Below are 21,924 nucleotides of genomic sequence, written 5' to 3' on the forward strand. Positions count from 1 at the left end.
AGGCTGGAGTGCACAGCTCACTGCAGCCTCCAACTCCTGGGCTCAAGCAATCCTCCCACCTCAGCCTCCCAACTACCACTACAAGTAGTAGCTGTCCCAGCTACTTTGTTGTCCCAAGTAGCTGGGACAACAAACTGGACAACTTTGAACTTCACTTCTCTTTCATATTGGTTGCTTTTAACTCATTGTGAGTTATAGGACAAAGTGACTTCCTACAATTGCATAAGATGTGACAATAGACACTGGCGGAAAGCCTAAGGCGCTCTCCTCCAGAGTGTCAGGGCCTGGGCTCTAGAAACCGCCGAGCTGTGTTAGCAGAGTTGAGGTGAACACGAGTGCTCTCTGCACGGATGAGGTGTTACTGCAGACATCTCAGCCACAGCAAAGGGCCCAGGAGTGAAAAAGGAAATGCTACACAATGGAAAGGAAGAGAGGAACCTCATAGGTGGACAATGATAAAATAATACATCACACGCCTCTTTTGGAAGTGATTAGATGACTTTCCTTCTTCAGTCTCAAAAGGTACTGGGACACCCAGGCAGGAAAGAGTTTGTACTTTGAAACTGTCTTCAGTGCCCAGAATTGCTAAATGAAAATACAGTAATATATTACTTATCATGTTAATATTTGTTCAGTTTATTTTAACTTCATGTTCCTTTAAATTGTTTATGTTCTTTAATAGTAACTTCTTGAGATTTTTATAAAGAATGCTATTTTAAGTAGAAGTAGTACAAAAAGGAATATTTTTCTTCCTTATATATCATTCAACTCTAAAATTAGAATTCATAGAAATTCATAGAAATCCTATAATGGCATGATTAAAGTAAAATAATTAATATACACAAAATTCTCATAAACAGAGATTACATGATGAATACTTATATTATGAAAAGCCTTCTATTATATACAGAACTCCCTTAATGAACAATTTACTTTTTTTTTTTTTTTTTTTTTTTTTTTTTGTTGTTGAGACAGAGTCTCACTTTGTTGCCCAGGCTAGAGTGAGTGCCGTGGCGTCAGCTTAGCTCACAGCAACCTCAGACTCCTCGGCTTAAGCGATCCTACTGCCTCAGCCTCCCGAGTAGCTGGGACTACAGGCATGCGCCACTATGCCCGGCTAATTTTTTCTATATAGATTTTTAGTTGTCCATATAATGTCTTTCCATTTTTAGTAGAGACGGGGTCTCGCTCAGGCTGGTCTCGAACTCCTGACCTTGAGCAATCCACCCGCCTCGGCCTCCCAGAGTGCTAGGATTACAGGCGTGAGCCACCGCGCCCGGCCACAATTTACTTTTAAAAACTTAATTTGCCATTGTATTTTATTTAGTTACCTATTAATTCATTTAATAAATATTTATGAAATTTCAACTATGACCTGAGAACTATGTTCAAGAAAGGATATAAAAATTAATAAGAAACAGTCCATGGCCGGGCGCGGTGGCTCACACCTGTAATCTTAGCACTCTGGGAGGCCAAGGTGGGTGAATTGCTTGAGCTCAGGAGTTCGAGACCAGCCTGAGCAAGAGTGAGACTCTGTCTCTACTAAAAATAGAAAGAAATTATATGGACAGCTAAAAATATATAGAAAAAATTAGCCGGGCATGGTGGCACATGCCTGTAGTCCCAGCTACTCAGGAGGCTGAGGCAGGAGGATTGCTTGAGCCCAGGAGTTTGAGGTTGTTATGAGCTAGGTTGATGCCACGCCACTCTAGCCCAGGCAACAGAGGGAGACTCTGTCTCAAAAAAAAAGAAAGAAACAGTCCCTGACTTTAAGAAGGAAAGTGTATAAACAAAAAATTCAACGCCATTTTAGAAGCGTTATGAAAATATATATAAAAGGCTAAGGGAAAACAAAGGAAATAAGCAATTAGCTCTACCTAGGTAGTTAGGGAGGTGAAAAGATTTCATATTCAAAAGACACAGAAATTAACTATTAAAATGGTTAGAAATGTAATGATCTCTCCTCACTTAAATTTTCCCAACTTTTGGTAATTTTTTTGTTTGTTTGTTTGTTTTATTTATAAGCCATATTTAACCCTTTGTACTTTCTCTTGGGTCCATGGTGAATAAGTTAGCAGCATTCTAGGGAAATAAATGTCTAGTCAACCAAAAAACAAATGATTTCAACATTCACCGTGGAAAATCTGATAATATAATTAGCAGATACAACCATATATTTTCTTCTCTTCTAGGAGAGCCTCTGTGTGAAATTCACTAAATTATATAATTGATGCCCTCTCCTTTACGATGCTCTAACATTCGGGAGAGCACAAGCAGTATATGATATTCCATTAGTAGTTATGATTTTGTACTGACTGATGCACATTCTGCAAGATCAGGCAATACAAGGGATCACTGGCCGTGGGACAGAGAAAGGCTAATTGCTTCAGGGGTGTCCAACCCTCACTCTTGGGATGCTTTCACCCACTCATCAGTCATTGACTAAAAATCCCAGAGAGAATTCCAAACGCATATTGACCCTTTATCTTAACATGTCAGAAAAATCAGCAGTTGCAAAATTAAATTCTTTACAAAATCCACAAAAACCAAAAGACTTTCAGTGCAACTGTTTGAACCTTTTCTCTGAATAAACGTTCTTACCAGAGTTACTGGGGTAATCAATTGATCATTTATCTAATAACATCAGGATGTGATGTCTTACACAGTACTGTGAACCAAAACATAGTAATATATATACTATAATATTTATAATCTCTCCTTGGCTGTAAAACCTGGTCCTATTGCAGATAATACGGTTTTCTTTTTCTTTTTTTTTTTGAGGCAGAGTCTCGCTCTGTTGCCCAGGCTATAGTGCTGTGGCATCAGCTTAGCTCACAGCTACCTCAGACTCCTGGGCTCAAGGGATCCTCCTGCCTCAGCCTCCCAAGTAGCTGGGACTACAGGCACGTGCCACCAAGCCCAGCTAATTTTTTCTATTGTTAGTTGCCTGGCTAATTTCTTTAAATTTTTTTAGTGTGTGTGGTGGGGGGGGACTTGCTCTTGCTCAGGCTGGTCTCCAACTCCTGAGCTCAAGCAATCCACCCGCCTCGGCCTCCCAGAGTGCTAGGATTACAGGTGTGAGCCACCACGCCCAGCCAGATAATATGTTTTGAATAGTATCATCAATATGGCAAGAAAATGTCTTTGAGTGTACCCAATCCTCCATCATTGAAATGACAACTTTCAAAACGCTTTCAATTACACACATAGTCCATTTTGATCCGTCCATACTGGTTGTTTCATTTGCACAAGTGTAGCAGGAAAAACCAAAGTTGTTTTTTAGCCTACACAAGAGAAGCCTGTTCTGTAGCAGTTACCTGCACTGCTCAGATGTTTTTAACTTCATAAACTCATGCTTGACCTAGTTGGGTCAAAAGAACCACTTTTTTAAAAAAAAAACTTTTTTTTTTTTTTACTCTGATCCTGTGACAGATTAAAGAGCCACTTTTGAAGTTTGCACATCCTATCGGTAGGTTATTGTTGTTCCTTGAGTTTTGCCACAGAGTAATGTCAGAAGCCTTTAAGTAAATGCACCTGCCCTCCCCACCTGGCCTTGCCATACTACAGCATCTCTTTAAGAGCCAGGTTTTCTGTTTTAATCTGGCCAAGCAATCTCTAAATGCAAACGGCCTGCCAGAATTGTGTAGTGCTGTATTTGCCAACCATACAAGCTTGGGCATGCACTTAAGATATTTTTTTACAGTAAGATACTTCTTGTCTGTTTCCTCATCTGAATAAAAAGGGGCAAATGATAGTATCTTAGTCATGAGATTGCCAAGTAGAAAGTGTTTATTGCTACACTCTACTTTGGCAAATTCTACCTCTCGAATGTTTCTTAATACATAAACCTAATCTACGTCAAGATAAACCACAGGTGCATATTGACCTTTATCTGTAAAGCACTTAGCGTATGTTTCACATACTATCCTTCAAGATTGAAAAAACACCAAAAAGTTGGCTTAAGACTTTATACATTCCATGATGCTTTCATGTAATAAAAAAAAACTACACTTTTAAAATAAATATGAAAATAACGTGCACAGCTATAGGGCTACTGCATTCTTTAATTCAAGAAGTGTGGTTCAGAAGTACAAGAAAAAATGTATCAGACAATCGCAGTTACCTATTTTCTGCACTATTTCCTCACAACAGTGAATTTTGGGGGGACTGAGTAAGCTTATTTCTGTATCCCTAATGCTTACACCCTCTCACACTGGCTCCGTGTGTTTGAGTGCACGTGTTGAATGCTTAATTATATTACGGATTTCTGTTCAAATACGCTCTGAGAAGGCCAGATGCGGCTGTGGAGCTAAGGAAAGGTCTATCTGACCCACATCGGGTAGCAATCCTATACAGTGTCCAGCACCTCCGGGGCACATCAAACAATTCCATGCAGTTCAGGCCACCCAAGAGTGGGGCTCGCACAGCCAGGTATGAGCAAGATTGCCAAACTATACCTATGAGGTTATCAGAAGATAGAGTCCAAAAGTCGAGAGATGAGGCTAATTTAGCTTGTTTCACAATGGCCCTGAACGTAACTGGACTCGTTACTAGAAGGATGCAAAAGGTTGCCACTTCCGTCAAGCACAGGTTGCAACAGGCAGCAGACCATGGCGTGGCGGGTCATACCCAAGAAAAGCAGACGCGGAAACCGTAGCCTCTGGATCAGGCCGCAGAACGGGAACCCGATTCTTTGTGTCATATTTCTGCCTAAATACGCAGAACAAAAGAGTTAGTGGCCGCAGACGTGGCACACCGTGCTACTTCCTGCTAACAGCGGTCCCCTAAGGGTACATCTTTGCTGCACCAGCTGGTGTCAGCGGCTCCCCGGGAGCGGCTTCGGGGAAGGGCTGGTGTAGAAGGTCACGCTCAGTGTCCCCAGGCCGGCCTCCGCCTCCGCGACTCCTCCTCGGGACCGCCGGGCGTCGCGGCCACAGGGCCGGCGCGGAGGGGCTCGACTTCCGCGCTACCACCCGGAAGGCGCCAGCCGCCCGGCCGCGGGGAGGAGCCAACGCAGGGGGCCGGGCGGGCGGAAGCGCTTCCTGTGCCAGGTTTCCGGCTCCGGGTCCCGGGAGGAGGGCCGTGGGGCCAGAGGCGGAGCCGCCGCCCCGCCGCGACTTTCAGACTCGGGCCATGGCCTCGCGCTGGTGGCGGTGGCGGCGCGGCTGCTCCTGGAGGCCCGCGGCGCGCAGCTCCGGGCCGGGGTCCCACGGCGGTGCGGGGCCGCCCGGGCCGCGCGCCGCCGCCGACGCCCGCGCGCAGGTGAGTTCGGGAGGCGCGCGCCCGGCGGGGCGCAGAGGTCACGGCGCCATTGACTGCCGCGCGCGGAATGAATGAGAGCGAGGAGCACGTGCGCGGGGACCCGGGGCGCACCGGGTCGCCCCCGGCTGGGGCTCCGGGGTGGCGGGGCGCCAGCAGTGGGACGCAGCCCCGCGCTTGGCCGAAGTCGGGGCGCCCCGCGCGGGGGTGCAGAGCTGTGTGTCCTGGGGACCGAAGGAGTATTTGGGGCTGGGGGGAGAAAGCGGTGAGGAGCCTGTCCCGGGGGAAACGCAGGAGTAATCACATTGTCCACTGGGTGAGGACCAAAGGTAAAGCCTGGGGACCGTCTGCAGCTATTTCCTTTCGAGCTAGAGGAAGACAGATCTTACCTGGAATTTTAGAGGAAAAAATGCCCCGAGCTCTCCGAGGTGCGGAGGATGTAATTAACCTCGGAATAGTCGGAGAAGGGCTGTGGAGAATGCAGGGCTGATGCTAGGGTGCACCGGGCGTACCGCAGGTGCTGGGAGGGAGAACACACCTGGATGGAGCGGGAAGGGCACTGCAAGGGGAAAAGGCCACGGATGTCGGAAGGGAGGACTCTTGGCGTCATCTTTGATTTGACCTATGACTTTTTGAAGTAAAGTCTGAATCTCAGCAATAGCCACGATACCCTGGTGCCTTGGGATCCAGTCTCATTTTTCTCCCTTTGCAGTCAGTTTAGCCTCCGTAAATGGACGTGTTTTTACGGCTCTGAGTCCTTCTGCACTTTGGAGTGGTTAATTCTCGGTGCCACGGGGTAAGCCCATACTGTTAGCGTTAACTGCGCAAAATCTGTGGACTCGCTGTAGCGTAAGTTTCTTTGAATTTTGGAGGCTTCGGTTTCATTCAGATTTGGTACACTAATGTGTCTAGGTACTCGTCAAACGCCGTTTACCACTATGGAATATATGGCTTTTTTTCTTGTCTACTTTGTACCAAAGTGGATGCGTATAAAATTATCATCCAAAAGAGTCGTTTGGAGTGAGAATGGCACCTGGGCTAGTGGATAGACTAGACAGTAAAGAGAGGATAACAAGGGTGACAGAAGTACTGTCCTCGCTAGACTTCGGATATTTCGAATTCCACAGATGAGGACGTTATTTGAAGTGATGGATGCATCCACCCTCTGATGCCACTAGATACCTCTTTCCTTTGACGCTCCTCTTGGATTTCTTGCCCACCAAGCAACCCTAGCCACAGGAAGTGAGCTTTTCTGGAGAGACTGTGCTTCGTGGTTTCCATGTCTGCCTGAATGGCCACAAGGAGGGACTTGGCCGATGATGCCAATGTCATGTATTTCTGATTGATGTGTCAGTGACATATTTCACTTGACATTGATACATTAGCTTTCTGGTGTCCGCCTCAGGCGCGTGTGTTTTGGTTACTTTGAGTCTCTCAGGGCCTAATAGTCCTTGGGGACAAAGAGCGACAATAATTAAGCCACGTCTGACTCCCAGCACGGCTCTACTGCACCCCGATGTTTGCACATTCTCCCGACTTCTCCAGGAGTAGTGGGAACAAGTCTGATAACCAGATAAAGACCAGTGTGCCTTGACTGTGCCAAATGACTTGCCAGTATGTCTTGGGTTCTTGTAAGGTTTCTTTGAAGTAGCCGGCACCAGGGAAAGGAGCAGAGTTGAAAGGGATAAGTAAAGAGGCTTTACTGGGGCGCTCCCGGGTGGGGGTAACGAGTCCCCGAGAGAGGGACCCGGGCGAACCTCACAGTCCCACCAGTGGAACTAGAGAAGCCGCCCCGCGCAGAATTCTGAGTGGGTTTATTTGTTTTTAGGGATGGGGGATGGGAGCTTCTTTGGCCAGGAGATTTCGAGGCGAGGAGTGAGGATTTTCTTTGTTTCAGCTTTAGGGTGGGTATTCAGGAATAGGAGGGGCTTCTTTTTCATTAGGGAAGGGAGGGGTGCCTGCCACCAGCCTTACAGTTCTCACCCAGCATTTTCTCTTCTCTTAAAAAGCAAATTCCTGAGAAGCAAGGGTGACTTTCAGGGAGATGTGTGATGGGAAGGTAGGGGACAAAATTGGCATTGGAAAATGACTGTTGCCCCTGCCCGTAATGTGATTCAGCTGTAGTTTCACAGCTCTCTTAATACTTTACTACTGTGCTGGGAGCCTCTAGCCTCACTTTGGAAAACATTGCTGTAAGTCACTAAAGCAAAAAATAGCTTGATTGAATAGACACTGTATTAAATGCATACTGTGCACCAGGCTCTGAGCTAAAAGCTTTGTGTATACTCTCTAAATTAATCTCAGCGTCTTTCCATGAGTAGGTGTTATCAGAAAGATGTTACAAGGGAACACAGAAGTTGAGATTTCAGCCAAGATCTGTCTTCCAAAGGCCGTGCTACTAACAACTATTAGGCTACTTAGTGGTAAAAAGCCCCTGTATTAATTAGCTATGTAATTTGAACCCTTCACCCCAGAGAGACCTGACTATCATTAGGTCTCAAACTGAATACTTATAACTCTTCAATTAAGGTGCCCTTATATATAAGTGTTATAATAAAATACTGAATTCATATGAATTAATTACCCACGAAGACTGAAAAAAGTAGGTTATCATATAATGCCGAAAGCAAAAGGGAGGATTATCCCTTGTTTTCTGGGACATTATATGTTATAATGTCCTTATTGGTTTAATGAATATGTAATGCTGTGGTGAAAAGAGTGAAACTCAGACCTGACTTCTTGACTTTCCTGGCAAAGTCAACCTTTATTGTCTTTTTTTTTTTTTTTTTTTTTAATTAAGAGACAAGGTCTCACTCTGTCACCCAGTAGCACGAACTCCTAGAGTTCAAGGGATCCTTCTGCCTCAGCCTCCCCACTGGCTAGGACTACAGGCATGCACCATCGTGCCTCGCTAATTTTTTTTATTTTTTATTTTTATAGAAATGGGGACTGGCAGTATTGCCCAGGCTGCTCTTAAAGTCCTGGCCTCAAGCGATCCTCCCTTCTCTGCATCCCTTCTCTGCATGGCAGAGTCCTGGGATTACAGGCAGACACCCCACCCAGCCTATTGTCATTTTAGTATGGCTAGAGGAATACATGTTCCTTAGAGAAAAATCAGAGAATATATACCAAAAAAAGTAACAATAAAACACACCCACGATCCTATTTGTTTCAAAATAACTAGTTTTAACACCCTTGTTTCTGTGCTTTCAAATCCAATTCTCTGGTGTGTGTATATGTAAATTTTTAGTGGTATCCCATAATGCACCTAGTTCTGCAAGTGCTTTTCCCCTTTGATAAGTTTTAAACATATCTACATGTCAGTTTTTCAGACTTGACTTTTCTGAACCTCAAGTTCCCCGGCCGTGTAGAATCAAGTAGTTGTGAGGATCAAATGAAATACTGGTGTAAAACCATATTGTAAGACTTTGTTACAAATAGAGTGATTGGTTTCATTTTTATTGTGTGATAAATCCATCCTTTTTGTTAAAATCCTTTCTTTGCATACGCTATATAAGAGCCCTTTACCACATTAGATCAGTAAATTAGTATTCTTTTAAATTCCTGAATCCCTTCAATTCTGCAGTCTGTATTTTTGGGTCCCCAGGGCCTGTCACAATTCCTGGCCCATAATAGGTCTCAGTGATTAATATTCGTTGGAATCAATATTTGTTAGCACCTCTGAATCTTTTAGAAGTGGTCCACTGTTGTTCTTTGATCCCCAATTAAGTTAATATTATCAAAATGTACTGCTGAGGTTGGTAGGTTGGTTTTTAATGTTGTTTATCCTGAAGTACCACTTCCAAAGTATGTTTAGGGACAATAAGTTAAAATAGGCAGTGTTTGTGTAAATGTAAATTTCTTCCTTAGTACTGAAATCTTTTTTTTTTTTCCCCCACCATCTGGGATGATGCTTTTTGAGATCTTGATTATTTTGTTTTAAACTGATTTGAGAATTCAAAAGAATGTAAATAATACTAATCTTTACTGTCCTCTGACCAGTCTTAGTTAAATGGAAAGAAATTGTTTTAAAACTACTTTTCAGAGGCCGGGCACGGTGGCTCATGCCTGTAATCCTAGCACTCTGGGAGGCCGAGGCAGGAGGATCACTCGAGGTCAGCAGTTCGAGACCAGCCTGAGCAAGAGTGAGATCCCCGTCTCTACTAAAAATAGAAAGAAATTATCTGGACAACTAAAAATATATAGAAAAAAATTAGCCGGGCATGGTGGTGCATTCCTGTAGTCCCAGCTACTGGGGAGGCTGAGGCAGGAGGATTGCTTGAGCCCAGGAGTTTGAGGTTGCTATGAGCTAGGCTGACGCCAGGGCAAAAGAGCGAGACTCTGTCTCCAAAAAAAAAAAAAAAAAAAAAAAAACTACTTTTCAGGTCTGGAAAGATAGACATGGATATGGAAACCTTTGGGGGAAGGGATGGATTATAGATGGTTTTTATTTTCTGCTTTTTTCTTTTTTATGTTTTCTGTAATGACAAGTATTGTTTTGCAGTAAGGTACATTATCCTTTTTCCAAAGCTTGCAAAACATAAAGATTTCAAGTAAAAAAGAAAGAAAGCAAGCAAGCTAGCTTGCAGTCTCCCTGTTTGTGGGTGATTAAAAGATAATCATTATATTTATTATGAATTATAGAGATTTTTAATCATCTAATGGTATAAACAAGTTTTTCAGGAATATTCTTACAAGTTTCTTCATACTTTTATTTTGTAGATGCCCTGTTCTCATTTTGTGAAGCATTTAACATCTGCATTTCCAAATGTATATAGTATATCACGGTAAGTTTATAATCCATACTGCAGCTACTAAAATTATTAATCATATTGGCAATAAATTTATATTTTAAAGTGTAGTGAGATGGGCCAACAAATTTATTGTATTGTTTAACTAAGTGCCACAATATCTGCCCTATGTGATCTCTGCCTTTTCAAAAAAATAGGAATATAATAAAATATGAACTCATCCCAGAACACAATGAACATGGTTTAGTTTTTCTTTGATTTTGTGGGTTCTCAAGGTCCTATTTGTAAAAATTAAATATCGTTTTGCAAGAACAGAATTCTCTGTATTTTCCTAAGTTATAATGACGTTTTCAAGATTCATACTTAATTTCCAGCAAGTATTTGGGCTTAATTTTCCACCGTCTGAATCCACTGCATTTATGTTTATGTAGAGGTGTACAAAACTTAAGTCCTGTGCGTTCTGCTCATCTCAGGTTTCATCACACAACCCCGGCGGCGCGCTGTCACAGGAAAACACGGAGCGGTGAGAGATACACCGATCCTTTTAAACTGGGCTGGAGAGACTTGAGAGGTCTGTATGAGGACATAAGAAAGGTGAGGTGTTTTTTTTTTAATTCTGCCGTCTAGAAATGTTTTCGCTTACCAAAACTTAGCAAAGTGTTAGATTTATGAAAAAACAGCACAGTTTTCAGCTCTGTGCAATACCATGGCAAACTGGATTTGCATACGTCAAGTTCCAGATGTTTCTTGAGCAAGCACGTGCAGCCCGGGGCCGGGCAGTATGGAGAGTGGGATGTTCAGAAAGAGGCAATTGCAGAGTTGGGAAACTGAAAAAAATGATGCAGGTAGCACAGCCTTGTCCAGTGAGTCATCTCACCTTTCCTCTTCACATCCGTCACCTCCCTGTGACTCCTGCTACCGTCTTGTCTGACGTGAATGTCATGTACAGACTGCCACAAATGTGGCTTTCTTCAGCCCTTTCGCCCCGGAATTTCAGTGGCTCCTAACCTCACATGGATTCTGAATTGCTGCCCAAAAATGTCCACGTGCCCCTTGTCACCCCTTGTCAGCTTCCTCCCCCTTTCTGAGTTCCCCGCTCCCCTCTTCAAGCTCCCAGGGTGCTGGCTGTCATATTGTCACAGCAAAACCACTTCCCTGTTTCGCAGAGTGGAGGAAGAGCTCCCTGGCTTCTGCCTTGTCACCGTGTGCGAGCTTGCCTGTGCCCTCTTTCGGTGCCAGCCTCCTTTCCTCCCACCTCGGAGCAGTAATGTCCCCTTGCTCTAGGGACAGCCCCTTTGCTCCCTCCTCGGTCTCCTAGGAGGTCCTCAAGCAGTTGCCCGGCCTCCGTACTTGCTCCGCGAACTCCCTGGCACTGTCTCTTTCACATCCATTGGAGGTGCGCGGTGCCACTGCTTCATTTCTAAAAGGCCGCGCCCTGACCCGTGCCCCACCCCTTCCCTCTGTCACAGGCTCTCTGCCTCTGTCCTCTCTTGCCCTTTCGGGCTTCCTCCTCCAATGCGCCGCGGCTCCCTTTCTGGCCTCTCCACCGAAATTGCTTTTGCCCCAGTCGCCAGCAGCTTCCTTTTATTAAACCCAGCGGGCACTTCCTGGCTTTTCTCTTCCTTGATTCATGTGGACACTGGACACTGTTGACTGTCCCCTGCTTGGGTTCCCTTGGCTTCCACGCTCCCCTCCTCACCCCCAGGCCATTCTTTAGTTCACGGCCTCCATTCCACCCCCTTTAATGTTGCCATTCCCTGTGGTTCTGTCTGGCCTGCCTCTCTCTGTGCCCTCTTACCCTTCCCAGGTGATCTCTCTCCTCCCGATCGCATTGTCCCTCTTACGCCCGTACAGCTACCTGCCCACCTGGCAGCTCCATGGAGTGTCCGCAATGGTCTTGCCATAGCTGACACTCTACTTTCCCCCATGAACTGGTTTTTCCTACTGATTTCCCTGCTCCTTGGAGGTATCACTAGGAACATGAAAAGGATCCTGGACTCATCCCTGTCCTTCCCCTCCATGTCCTTCTAGTCTGTCACTTGCCTTCGGTCCCACCAGCCCTAGGCCGCTCCCAGGCCTCTTGTCCTCTCGTTCTTGCTCTTTTCCTCCCTGTCTCCCCCAGGCCAGAGGTGCCCCTTCGTGCTCCCAGGGTGACTGTGCTTACCTCGGTGACAGCACCACACCTGTCACCCTGCATGGCATTAACTGCAACAGTTGCCTTACTTCTCCCCTCTAGACCCTTGGCCCTTTGTAGGCGTGGGGTGTTCACTTACCTCTGTGGCCTCTGTGTGTTACGCCTGTGTGTTACACTGCTTGGCACTGACGGCGGTAATTCAGTGAATGAATGACGGGCCGCCTGTGCCTACCTGAGGGTTCATTCTTGGCTCCCACCGCTTCCAGGGGATCAGCTCTGATCCAGTCGAGCCTGTCCCGGAGCGGCAGGTAGGACAGACACACCCATCACCCGGAAGGCTCTCCTTCCTCTTCATGAATCACAGTCCTGCGTTTCCTTCTGCTCCCAGGTCAAAGATTATCTCCCCTATGAAACACTTGGCTTTTGTAGCCCCCATTATCTCTTCCTTCCCTGAACTTTCAATATATTGAACGTGCAGCATTGTTGAGGCTACCACTGTAGTAGTCGCACTTCATGTCTTTAAAAGTTCTGTCTCCCCAATTGTAAGCTCCTTGAAATCAAGCTAGGTATACCCTGCACCTCCTCTCTGAATCTTCAAAAGGTCTTTGGCTAAATAAAGGCCGAGCCAGACCAACTGATCCCTGCTGCTTCTCCACCGTCGTACCATTTTCCTACCCCTAATAAATAGCTTTCTGCCCTACCCGGGACACCCCCAACCTGCTTCCTGGGCAGCGACAGCCACTGGCTCCCACCGTCCCCATCTTCCCAGCTGCTACCAGCCCCTGTGCCTTTTTCTATCCAGCTGTCCTCGCCCGGAGTCCCTGGGGACCCCAGTGCATTCTTCTCCCTCCTGCTGTCTCCTGGACACGTACGGTGTCTGAGGCTGTGACGGTGCAGGCGGCTGCACCTGCTCCAGCACTCAGGCTGCTGGGGCCGAGCCTGGAACTGTTTGTGTCCCGGCCTCCGGGCAGCCAGCTGTGTGGCCTCACGGCGTTGGGGTTTTGTCCACCTGAGCGTTGAATTCCTCAGTTGAAATGAATAGGCTGCAATCAAACCAGAGTTGCGTAAAAGAAATCCCGTTGACTTTCTGTGCAGTTATGACGGCGTTTAAACACAGAGCAACTTTATTTCAGGAACTGCTCATATCTACGACAGAACTTAAGGAAATGTCTGAGTACTACTTTGACGGGAAAGGAAAAGCCTTTCGACCAATTATTGTGGTGCTAATGGCCCGAGCGTGTAATATTCACCACGGTGACTCCCGGTGAGTGCTTCCTTTCAGTCCTGTCGGTGTTGTATTTGGGAATTCTGTCTTCCCGGGGCTACTATTTCATTTCCCACTTCAGGAGTAGCACATATCTAAGAATTCACTTTGTGACCCGCAGATTGTGACTTTGAGTCACTAAAGGCACTCTGGACTCTAGCCCAGCCACCTTCCTTTTGCAGACTTTTTAATGTCCATTGAAGAACAACTTTAGCTGCAAATTAACATTTTAGAAAAAATGTTAAGAGCCAAATTTAACGTTCTTGTTAGGAAGTAAAGAGTACAAGGATGTGTGGATACATTTAACCATTGTATGCGTGGGGCAGTTAGGCCAAAGGTCGATTGTTCTAGAGAGCTTGGGTGCTCCTTTATCTTGGGCAACACACACCCTGGGGCGCCTGCTTCCCTGTGACCTTCTGATCATATAAAGAGAAATTTTCTTTAAAGAAGACATTGTAACTCTTAGCTTTTAAATATATATAAAAATTTAAAGTATTAAGAAGACAACCGCAACATTTGGATATTAAAGGAAATCTTAAAAGGGAAAAGGATTTTCCAAGTTACCTCATACAGCGAGCAATCTTCTCTTTCCTTCCTTCCCTCCATTCCGTTCTTTTAGTTACTATGGATACAGAGGAGTTGTACATATTTATGGGGTGCATGTGATATTTCCACCCAGGCTCACAATGTGTAATGATCAAATCAGGGTAATTGGGGTGTCCACCACCTCAGGCATTTATCATTCCTTTGGGATAGGAACATTCTATTCCACTCTTAGTTATTTTAAAGTATATAATAATTGGAAATATACAATGCATTATTGTTAACTGTAGTTGCCCTAGTGTGTCTCCAAACACTAGATCTTGTTCCTTCTATCTAACTGTATTTTTGTAACTACTAATCATATTCAGTCATTCAGTATATATATTATATTTACATATAATATATATAAAATGTTGTATTCTGCTTCGTTTTACTGTTGTTTTTTAAACTCTTTCCCATGTTGCTGAATTGTCTTCATACTTACATCATATAATCTATTGATGGAAATTCCAGTAGAGCATGAAGTACCAATACATTTCCCTAGTGTGGAACGTTTGCATCAAATTTCCTCTCAGCAGATAACACTTTAAAGAATGCCTAAGATTAGTCAGCACTGACTTAAGTGATGCTGTAAAGAAAGAGCATCAGATACGGCTGCTCAGCGGCTGCCCACCTCTGCCCACCGCCCGCCGTGCCTGCCCCCGTGCCCTCTGCGTCCAGCACGTCACACCGTGCTCAGGGTTGGCATCCACTTGCACTGGACCTTTCGAAGAGCTCACAGTATATTTTGAGCAAGTAGCGAAATCTCTGGCAGTGACCTTTTAACCATCATCAGGACCACTGTCACCTTACCTGGGAGGCGGAGCAGCAGAAATGCTCCCTCCGGACCAACCTTGAACTACATCTCACGTGGTCTGGGGCAGAGTTACCGAGGCTCGGCACTAGTGATACTTTGGGCCACGTCATTCTTTTTTGGGGACTGGGGGGCTGTCCTGTGCATTGCAGAATGTTCAGCAGCGTCCCTGGCCTGTACCCACTAGACGCCCCCCAGTTGTTATATGTTCCCAGACAGTGTCACATGCGCCATGCGGTGCACAGTCACCTCTGGTTGAGAACTGCTGGTCTAGAGTGAGTGTTGATGTTTTTGATTTCTTAGATTACTACATAATACAGTCCATTACCCTCAAGAGGTAATACAGGAAGGAAAATATTCTTCACTGCTTTAAATCCTCCATCAGTCCTTGTCCTTATAGTTGAAAGTTTTTCCAATTTGCTTTACTGAAACTTAATAAACTGTTGGTTGCAAAAAACATGAGAACATAGAATAGAAAAGGCAATACTGCCCTCTCCAGGGGATTTTGAGTGTAACTTAGTTCTCCCTGTAAGTGATTGGAGCAGGGCTTACTAGGGTGCAGAAGCAGCATCCCACACGGGGACGAGAGTCTCGTGGCATAGATTTGGGTCGTACAGAACCCTAACAGTATTACTCTCCCAGCCCCACCTTCTTGAGAACACTTGTTACTTCCTAAGGACCCTTTGGATCAGGCTCTTCCCGGGCCGTTACTTGGCTGTTACTTCCACACTGTGGAAGGAGGGGCAGGGGGTTCCAGAGGGCCGGGCCATGAGTGATTTGCGTGCTGAGAAAGGCGCAGAGCAATGGGGAAGAACAGTAGTTGGGGAGTCAGGAGCGGGACCACACACAGCCTGTTTCATCCGGTGCCACCAGAGGCTCCGCCAGCCCCTGTGGCACCAGAACCTGTACCTGAACATGACATGCTTGCTTGTTGTGATGGCGTGATTGAGAGATACCGCTTTATCACCTGGCAGTCAGCGTTTAACGGTTCCTGTGAGGCTTATCAGATACCTTCTTGCTTCCCAGGTGTGTCTTAAATAGGGAATTCTAGACACAGAACCTTGGAGGGGATTTTAGAAAACAGAATAGAACAGATATCTTAAGAAATAGAGAAAAGGGCAGAAACTACCTTTGATTGATTTTTCTCTTTTTCCTTAAGCTTTTCAGTTCCCTGCTAGATGACTGAGAGCTCTTAACCTGAGGTCCATGGGAGTTAATAGGGGTGTATCAACCCCTTGAAGTTGACTGCAAAAGTTTTTGCAAATTTGCATTTTTGGGGGAAAGAGTATCTATGGCTTATAATATAAATGTATTCTCAAAGGGTAATATGGCCCTGAAAAGCTTAAGAACCAATCTTGTTTCCTCTCTTTGCCCTGACAGCCACAGTCCTGGGTGGGTGAAGTGGGGGTGTATACACCAAATGACTCCGACGCAAAATGTCCAGAAAACAGAACTGTCCTGGATTCGGAGATGTGTCCCCAGATTCCCGCTTCAGTGCAGGGCTCTGCCCCAGCTGCTGTACCAGGTACTGTCGGTACCTCTTGGCCTATATTGTTCAGCCCCTTCAGGGATCACCTTGGACTGTGCCCTGCTAGAGGCAGCCCACATCCAGGGACTGATCCAGCTCCACGGTGCCCTGGCGGGTGCCAGGCTGTCAGTGGGCTGCATGGCAGACCAACGTCTTCCTCTGCCCAGTCCTCTTTCTTCCCTCCCTCCCTCCCCAGGTGTGGATCCCAGGGGCAGTCTTAAACTTCATCATTGCAGAGTCTGCTTCCTGGAGAACTTAACTTGCAATAGAGTTCAGCAAAAACCCGAACTAACTGTAGGTCAGGACTCACCAGAGAACCCAGCTCAAAAGAGAACTTTATAATAAATAGGTGTCTATAAAATTGCTCCATGGAATACAGCACAGGTATGCTAAGTAGCTAAACAAGCCAAACCTATCCTACTCTGCGACCTCATTAAAGGGACCTACTGTTAGCATTGGCACCTGGGTCTTGGCACCATCCATTCCTGCATGAAACACTTCTGGCACTGGAAAGTCACTCTCGTTGCCAACGATCAGGATCACGGGGCTGCCCAAGTTACATTGTACACAGATCTGTTGATCTTGATTGTGCAAATGGACAAGTGGCATTGAATCCCACCCACGAGCCTAGTTTTGAAAGCTGGACTGGATGATTAGATGGCTGGATTATAAGAGGCAGTTGTCACATTAGGTAATAGATCAAGGGTCCAGGTGTGATAAAAATCTTACATTGAGAGGAGGTAACTTTTACAGCTCTATAAAAACTCAGGGAATTACCAAAGCCCACCCTGGGAAGAGTGTAACAAAACTGTGACTAAGCACCGAGTCTCTTAAATGATTCCCAAGGTCAGGCCACTGACGATCCTAGAACTGTTCATGGGTTCTGTTTGTTCTCAATCATTTGAGCCGGGACAAATGCTGCTGTGGTTTATGGGATAGGCAAGAAGCTTGGTGCCAAAGGAAGTGGGTTTTTTTTGTTTGTTTGTTTCGGGTTTTTTTTTGTTTGTTTGTTTGTTTTTTTGAGACAGAATCTCGCTTTGTTGCCCGGGCTAGAGTGAGTGCCGTGGCGTCAGCCCAGCTCACAGCAACCTCAAACTCTTGGTCTTAAGCGATCCTTCTGCCTCAGCCTCCCGAGTGGCTGGGACTACAGGCATGTGCCACCATGCCTGGCTCATTTTTTCTATATATATTTTTAGTTGTCCAGATAATTTCTTTCTATTTTTAGTAGAGACAGGGTCTCGCTCTTGCTCAGGCTGGTCTCGAACTCCTGACCTCGAGCGATCCACCCGCCGCGGCTTTCCAAAGTGCTAGGATTACAGGCGTGAGCCACCGTGCCTGGCCAAGGAAGTGTTTTTGTCTTTAACCTAGGAGGCGCACTTTTGATGTGCCCATACTCACTATTAAAACCGATCTTTGAAATATAATCTGTTATATTAACAGCAAGGGGCACCCACCCACTAAGGTGGAGATTTAGATGAGCAGATGGTCTTCATTTCCCTGGTGAGTTCAAGGTCAAGCATAAGAAGCTCGCTGAGAGCAAGAGGGCTGTAGGGCCTGTCGATGTGGTGTGTGCACCCTTTTCAGCACCCACCTCGCCAGGAGAAGGCTGATTCTGTCTGCAAAGGAATCAGCTTCTACGCTTTTATTACCCATGCTCAGTTTGAAAACACCAGATGCGCATTATTCTGTGGTACCCCGGATGCCACGGAGAAAGCCCTGCACGGAGCAGCCTGGATCAGATGCAGATCCAGGCTGTCCTCATGGGGGGTCGCTCCCCACACATCCCAAGATACAGAAGCTTCTCTAGAAAATAAACAATATTGCGAGCCTTGTATCACTGATGATGCAACTTTGCAGGCATCCCTGTTACCTGCAGCTAAATCTGAAAATATGCAAGAGCTGCTGCTTTCGGATGTCAGTTCTTTTCTCTTCCTATTCGATTGCTAACATACCTATGACTTTTATGATCGAGCTTTTAACAAACCATCATTCTCACCAAAGACAGACTTCATTCTGGGCCTGGTGTGCTGCTTTAGGTTTACGAAGGTGAATGGGCAGGGACCAGGGGTGGTGGCCAGCGTGTTTGGGCTCACAGGCATCCCTCCTGCTTTGAGGGCCGGCGCCTTTGCTGTGGATTCCCACCCACGCTGGGGCCGTACTTGTCATGTTTAAAACTTCACATTATGTATTAGTATGAATGGGGTAAAACTCCTTTTTAAAGTAAGACGTAAGCTGAATTAAGGGTTTCGGGGGGGTTGATACTATTCCATCTATTTTTATGTATGTTTGAAATTCTTCGTTATTGAAAAAATGTTTTTAACCTAATGAAGGGGGGAGAGAAATGTCCTGCGTGGCTTGCTGAATCGTAGCACAGTCTTGCAGGTCTGAAGTACAGAGGACATAGCCAACTTCCGAGGCTAAAGGCCTCTTTTTCTGACGCTACCTTGCCTGTCACCTCTCCCAGAAGCCGGGAAAGGGTGGCAGCTATTTCACAGTGGGAAGTAGAAATGGTGCCCAGCTTTCTGAAGGCATGACTCACTTTGGCACTTTGGAAATTTCATCTTAAAGACGGTGTGAGGTTTTTCTGTACTCTGTAAATTTTGCTCACTTTCCCACTATTATGTTATGTGTAAGCAGTGGCAGAATTTTCCAGATATACGCAGACACACATTAAAGCCTAATTGCTCAGAAAAAAATATATCAGATAAAATTATGAAGCATCTAAAATATGACATCTATTGTATGTAGAGGCTGTGTCACAATGCCCAATTACACTCTAAGCAAGAATCCAGATTTTTTTTTTTTGGCCATGCAAAATGACATTTTTATATGCATGTAGAGTGGTCTATAAAATTTTTAAATATTTTAAGAAATCTTTGCTTTAATAGTTTGAGATTAAAAAAAAAAAAAACTAGTGTCTCAGTGAGCACTGCCATTTTGCTACAACTTCCCAGCAGGAACCCCTGTCTGCTGACATAATTTGTGCTAATGGAAGTGGTGCCCAGCTATGAATGCATGAGAAAGGCTAGAGGCCTTAACAGTTGTTTTAAGGTAAGTTCTACTACTAACTAGTAGGGAGTGTCTATTTTGTTAGATCGAAAATCACTTGAGAGGCCGGGCGCGGTGGCTCACGCCTGTAATCCTAGCACTCTGGGAGGCCGAGGCGGGAGGATTGATTGAGGTCAGGAGTTCAAGACCAGCCTGAGCAAGAGCGAGACCCCGTCTCTACAAAAAATAGGAAGAAATTAGCTGGACAACTAAAAACATATAGAAAAAATTAGCCAGGTATGGTGGCACATGCCTGTAGTCCCAGCTACTTGGGAGGCTGAGGCAGGAGGATTGCTTGAGCCCAGGAGTTTGAGGTTGCTGTGAGTTAGGCTGACACCACAGCACTCTAGCCTGGGCAACAGAGCCAGACTCTGTCTCAAAAAAAAAATCACTTGAGAAAATATTCCGAATAATGACCTTTATATAAAATAAAATGCAAAAGTCTACATCTTTTCCTGTGCATTCAACTTGAAGAAGATAATGACCTAGTAAATTTGCCTGAAAAATTTTTAAGCTTCCTTATGCAAGATCCGAATGTTTCACTGAGGGATTTAGGAGCCAGCTCTTAAAAGCCATGGGAACCTCTATTTTCTCATTTACTGAAGTGGTTTTGTGTGACAGTTTGTCTCTCCCATCCTCTGCTTTTGATTTAGTTTTTCCTTCTTAGAAGAATCTGTTGTGATCCGGAAGCATTACAAATGTTCTCACTGTGAAATATTAATAAAGAGTAGCACTTTATAAGTGATTTCCAGGCTGAAAGCAAAGCAGTCAGAAGGTTCTAGAGTTTAGTTCTGAGGCCTTAGGTTAGAGGATCTGCCAAGGTATCATGTTTTAAAACCTATATTTAAAGCAAAATCAGAAGATCGCATATGATTTAGTGTCTGTAGTTAAATTCCAGCGTCTTTTATGTACTTATACTTCATTTTTCATTACTTTCTGCTGGGTCTGAGGAATCAGAATGAGCATTATTTGGTATGGATATTCAAATTATTATTTTGGGGGGGCAGGTAGAGATGGGGGTCTTGCTATATTGCCCAGGCTGGTCTGGAACTCTTGGCTTCAAGGGATCCTGCTACCTCAGCCTCTCAAAGCGTTTGGGATTACAGGCATGAGCCACCGTGCCTGGCCTATATTAGATTTTTAAAGAAAAAGTCATATTTCAATATCCCTTGCACTTTTTTCCCCTCTAAGATATAACCCGATGGTAGTTGAAAAGTAGGCTATATGAATAAGGGAAACATTTGTTTTATGTGTGTTTAAGTTAGGCATATGTTTTGGGTTCCAAAAATTCAGTGCTTCTTTCCCCAGTTTGATTTTCTGGGAATTCAGTTTTTAAAAATTCCCATAATGATTATGGTGATAATGATTAAAAAGAAACTGGTAACATTCCCTTTTAACTGTCAAATTCATGTCTATGTACTGTATCTTAAGAGTACTTATCCTGTAGTTTGTGTTAAACTTGGGATATATTTAATAAAAGTTTAAATTTCTAATGCAAAGGTTAAATATGAATTGGAAGAAAGTTTTTGCAAACATTCTTAGTTATTGAGATTACCATATTAAACATTTAAGACAGGATTAAAAACTTTGAACATTGTGGCAGTGGGTTCTTTAATACACTTTAAAAGAAATCTCACTTGTCTTCCCTATTCACCCTGATATTTAATTGCAACCTAATTATAACCTTGAATAACTGACCAAGACCACTACTATAAAGATGATGCTTTAGCCCAATGGCCAGACTTCTGAGATGTTTACTTCTATTTCTTAATACAGAGTCCATATATAGTCTTAGCAGAGTTTCTCGTGCACTTTTTAAATGTTCTCCAAATGATAGAAATGGCTCTGTAGGGAAGCCAAAGTCTTTATACAATTTCTCTTAGAGAAATAAAATTCTTTGTCCTAGATCCGATGTCCAGTTTTCACAAGGTGATTGCTGAGAAGGTTCTAGGCGGCGTCTGTTAAAAAAGCATTACTTTCTGTTAACTAGAGACGTGCAAGCCAGCCAGCGCTCCATAGCCTTAATTGCAGAAATGATCCACACCGCTAGTCTGGTTCATGACGACGTCATCGACGATGCAAGTTCTCGAAGAGGAAGACACACAGTTAATAAGATCTGGGGTGAAAAGAAGGTATGGGGTTTTTTTTTTGGTTTTTTAAAAATCCTTGCCAAAACACATGCTTTTTGGATTGAATTTGTTTTTGAGATTTTTATCATTAAAATAAAGTAGGTATGCTCAAATGTGGTCTTCTAAATTCAAACAAAAGTATTTATGTCTTGTTGGTATACAGATGGTTAATAGATAATAGAAAATACCATAGAAAAATAAATTTAGTAATTCTGGTTCTTCACACTTTCATCTAGAATTCCTTTGGTTTTAAGGAAAGGTATTTGCATGGGTATCCACAAAATGTATTTCATGGGGAATCATACATTTTACTTTGGGGCTGAGATTACCCAGATTAGGTTTAGATTCTTAAATATTTGTTGATTGACTGCCACATGTAAGTGTTAAGGCAAGTAGTAATAAATAAAACTAAAAA

At 44.5% G+C, this 21,924-nt stretch overlaps 1 protein-coding gene across 1 annotated transcript in view; it reads left to right on the forward strand.

The window, feature by feature from the left end:
* Positions 1-4,044: 4,044 nt before the first annotated feature.
* The window catches only part of PDSS1 (decaprenyl diphosphate synthase subunit 1), a 37,791-nt gene continuing 19,911 nt past the window's right edge, over positions 4,045-21,924 (forward strand). The window contains exons 1-5 of the mRNA XM_069458805.1: positions 4,045-4,790; positions 9,982-10,046; positions 10,484-10,604; positions 13,278-13,408; positions 21,371-21,512. Coding sequence (XP_069314906.1) covers positions 9,982-10,046; positions 10,484-10,604; positions 13,278-13,408; positions 21,371-21,512 — 459 coding nt within the window. The 5' untranslated portion in view covers positions 4,045-4,790. The remainder of the gene's footprint in view (positions 4,791-9,981; positions 10,047-10,483; positions 10,605-13,277; positions 13,409-21,370; positions 21,513-21,924) is intronic.

This window comes from Eulemur rufifrons, chromosome 25, assembly GCF_041146395.1.
Source record: "Eulemur rufifrons isolate Redbay chromosome 25, OSU_ERuf_1, whole genome shotgun sequence".
In the NCBI taxonomy this organism is placed as follows: domain Eukaryota; kingdom Metazoa; phylum Chordata; class Mammalia; order Primates; family Lemuridae; genus Eulemur; species Eulemur rufifrons.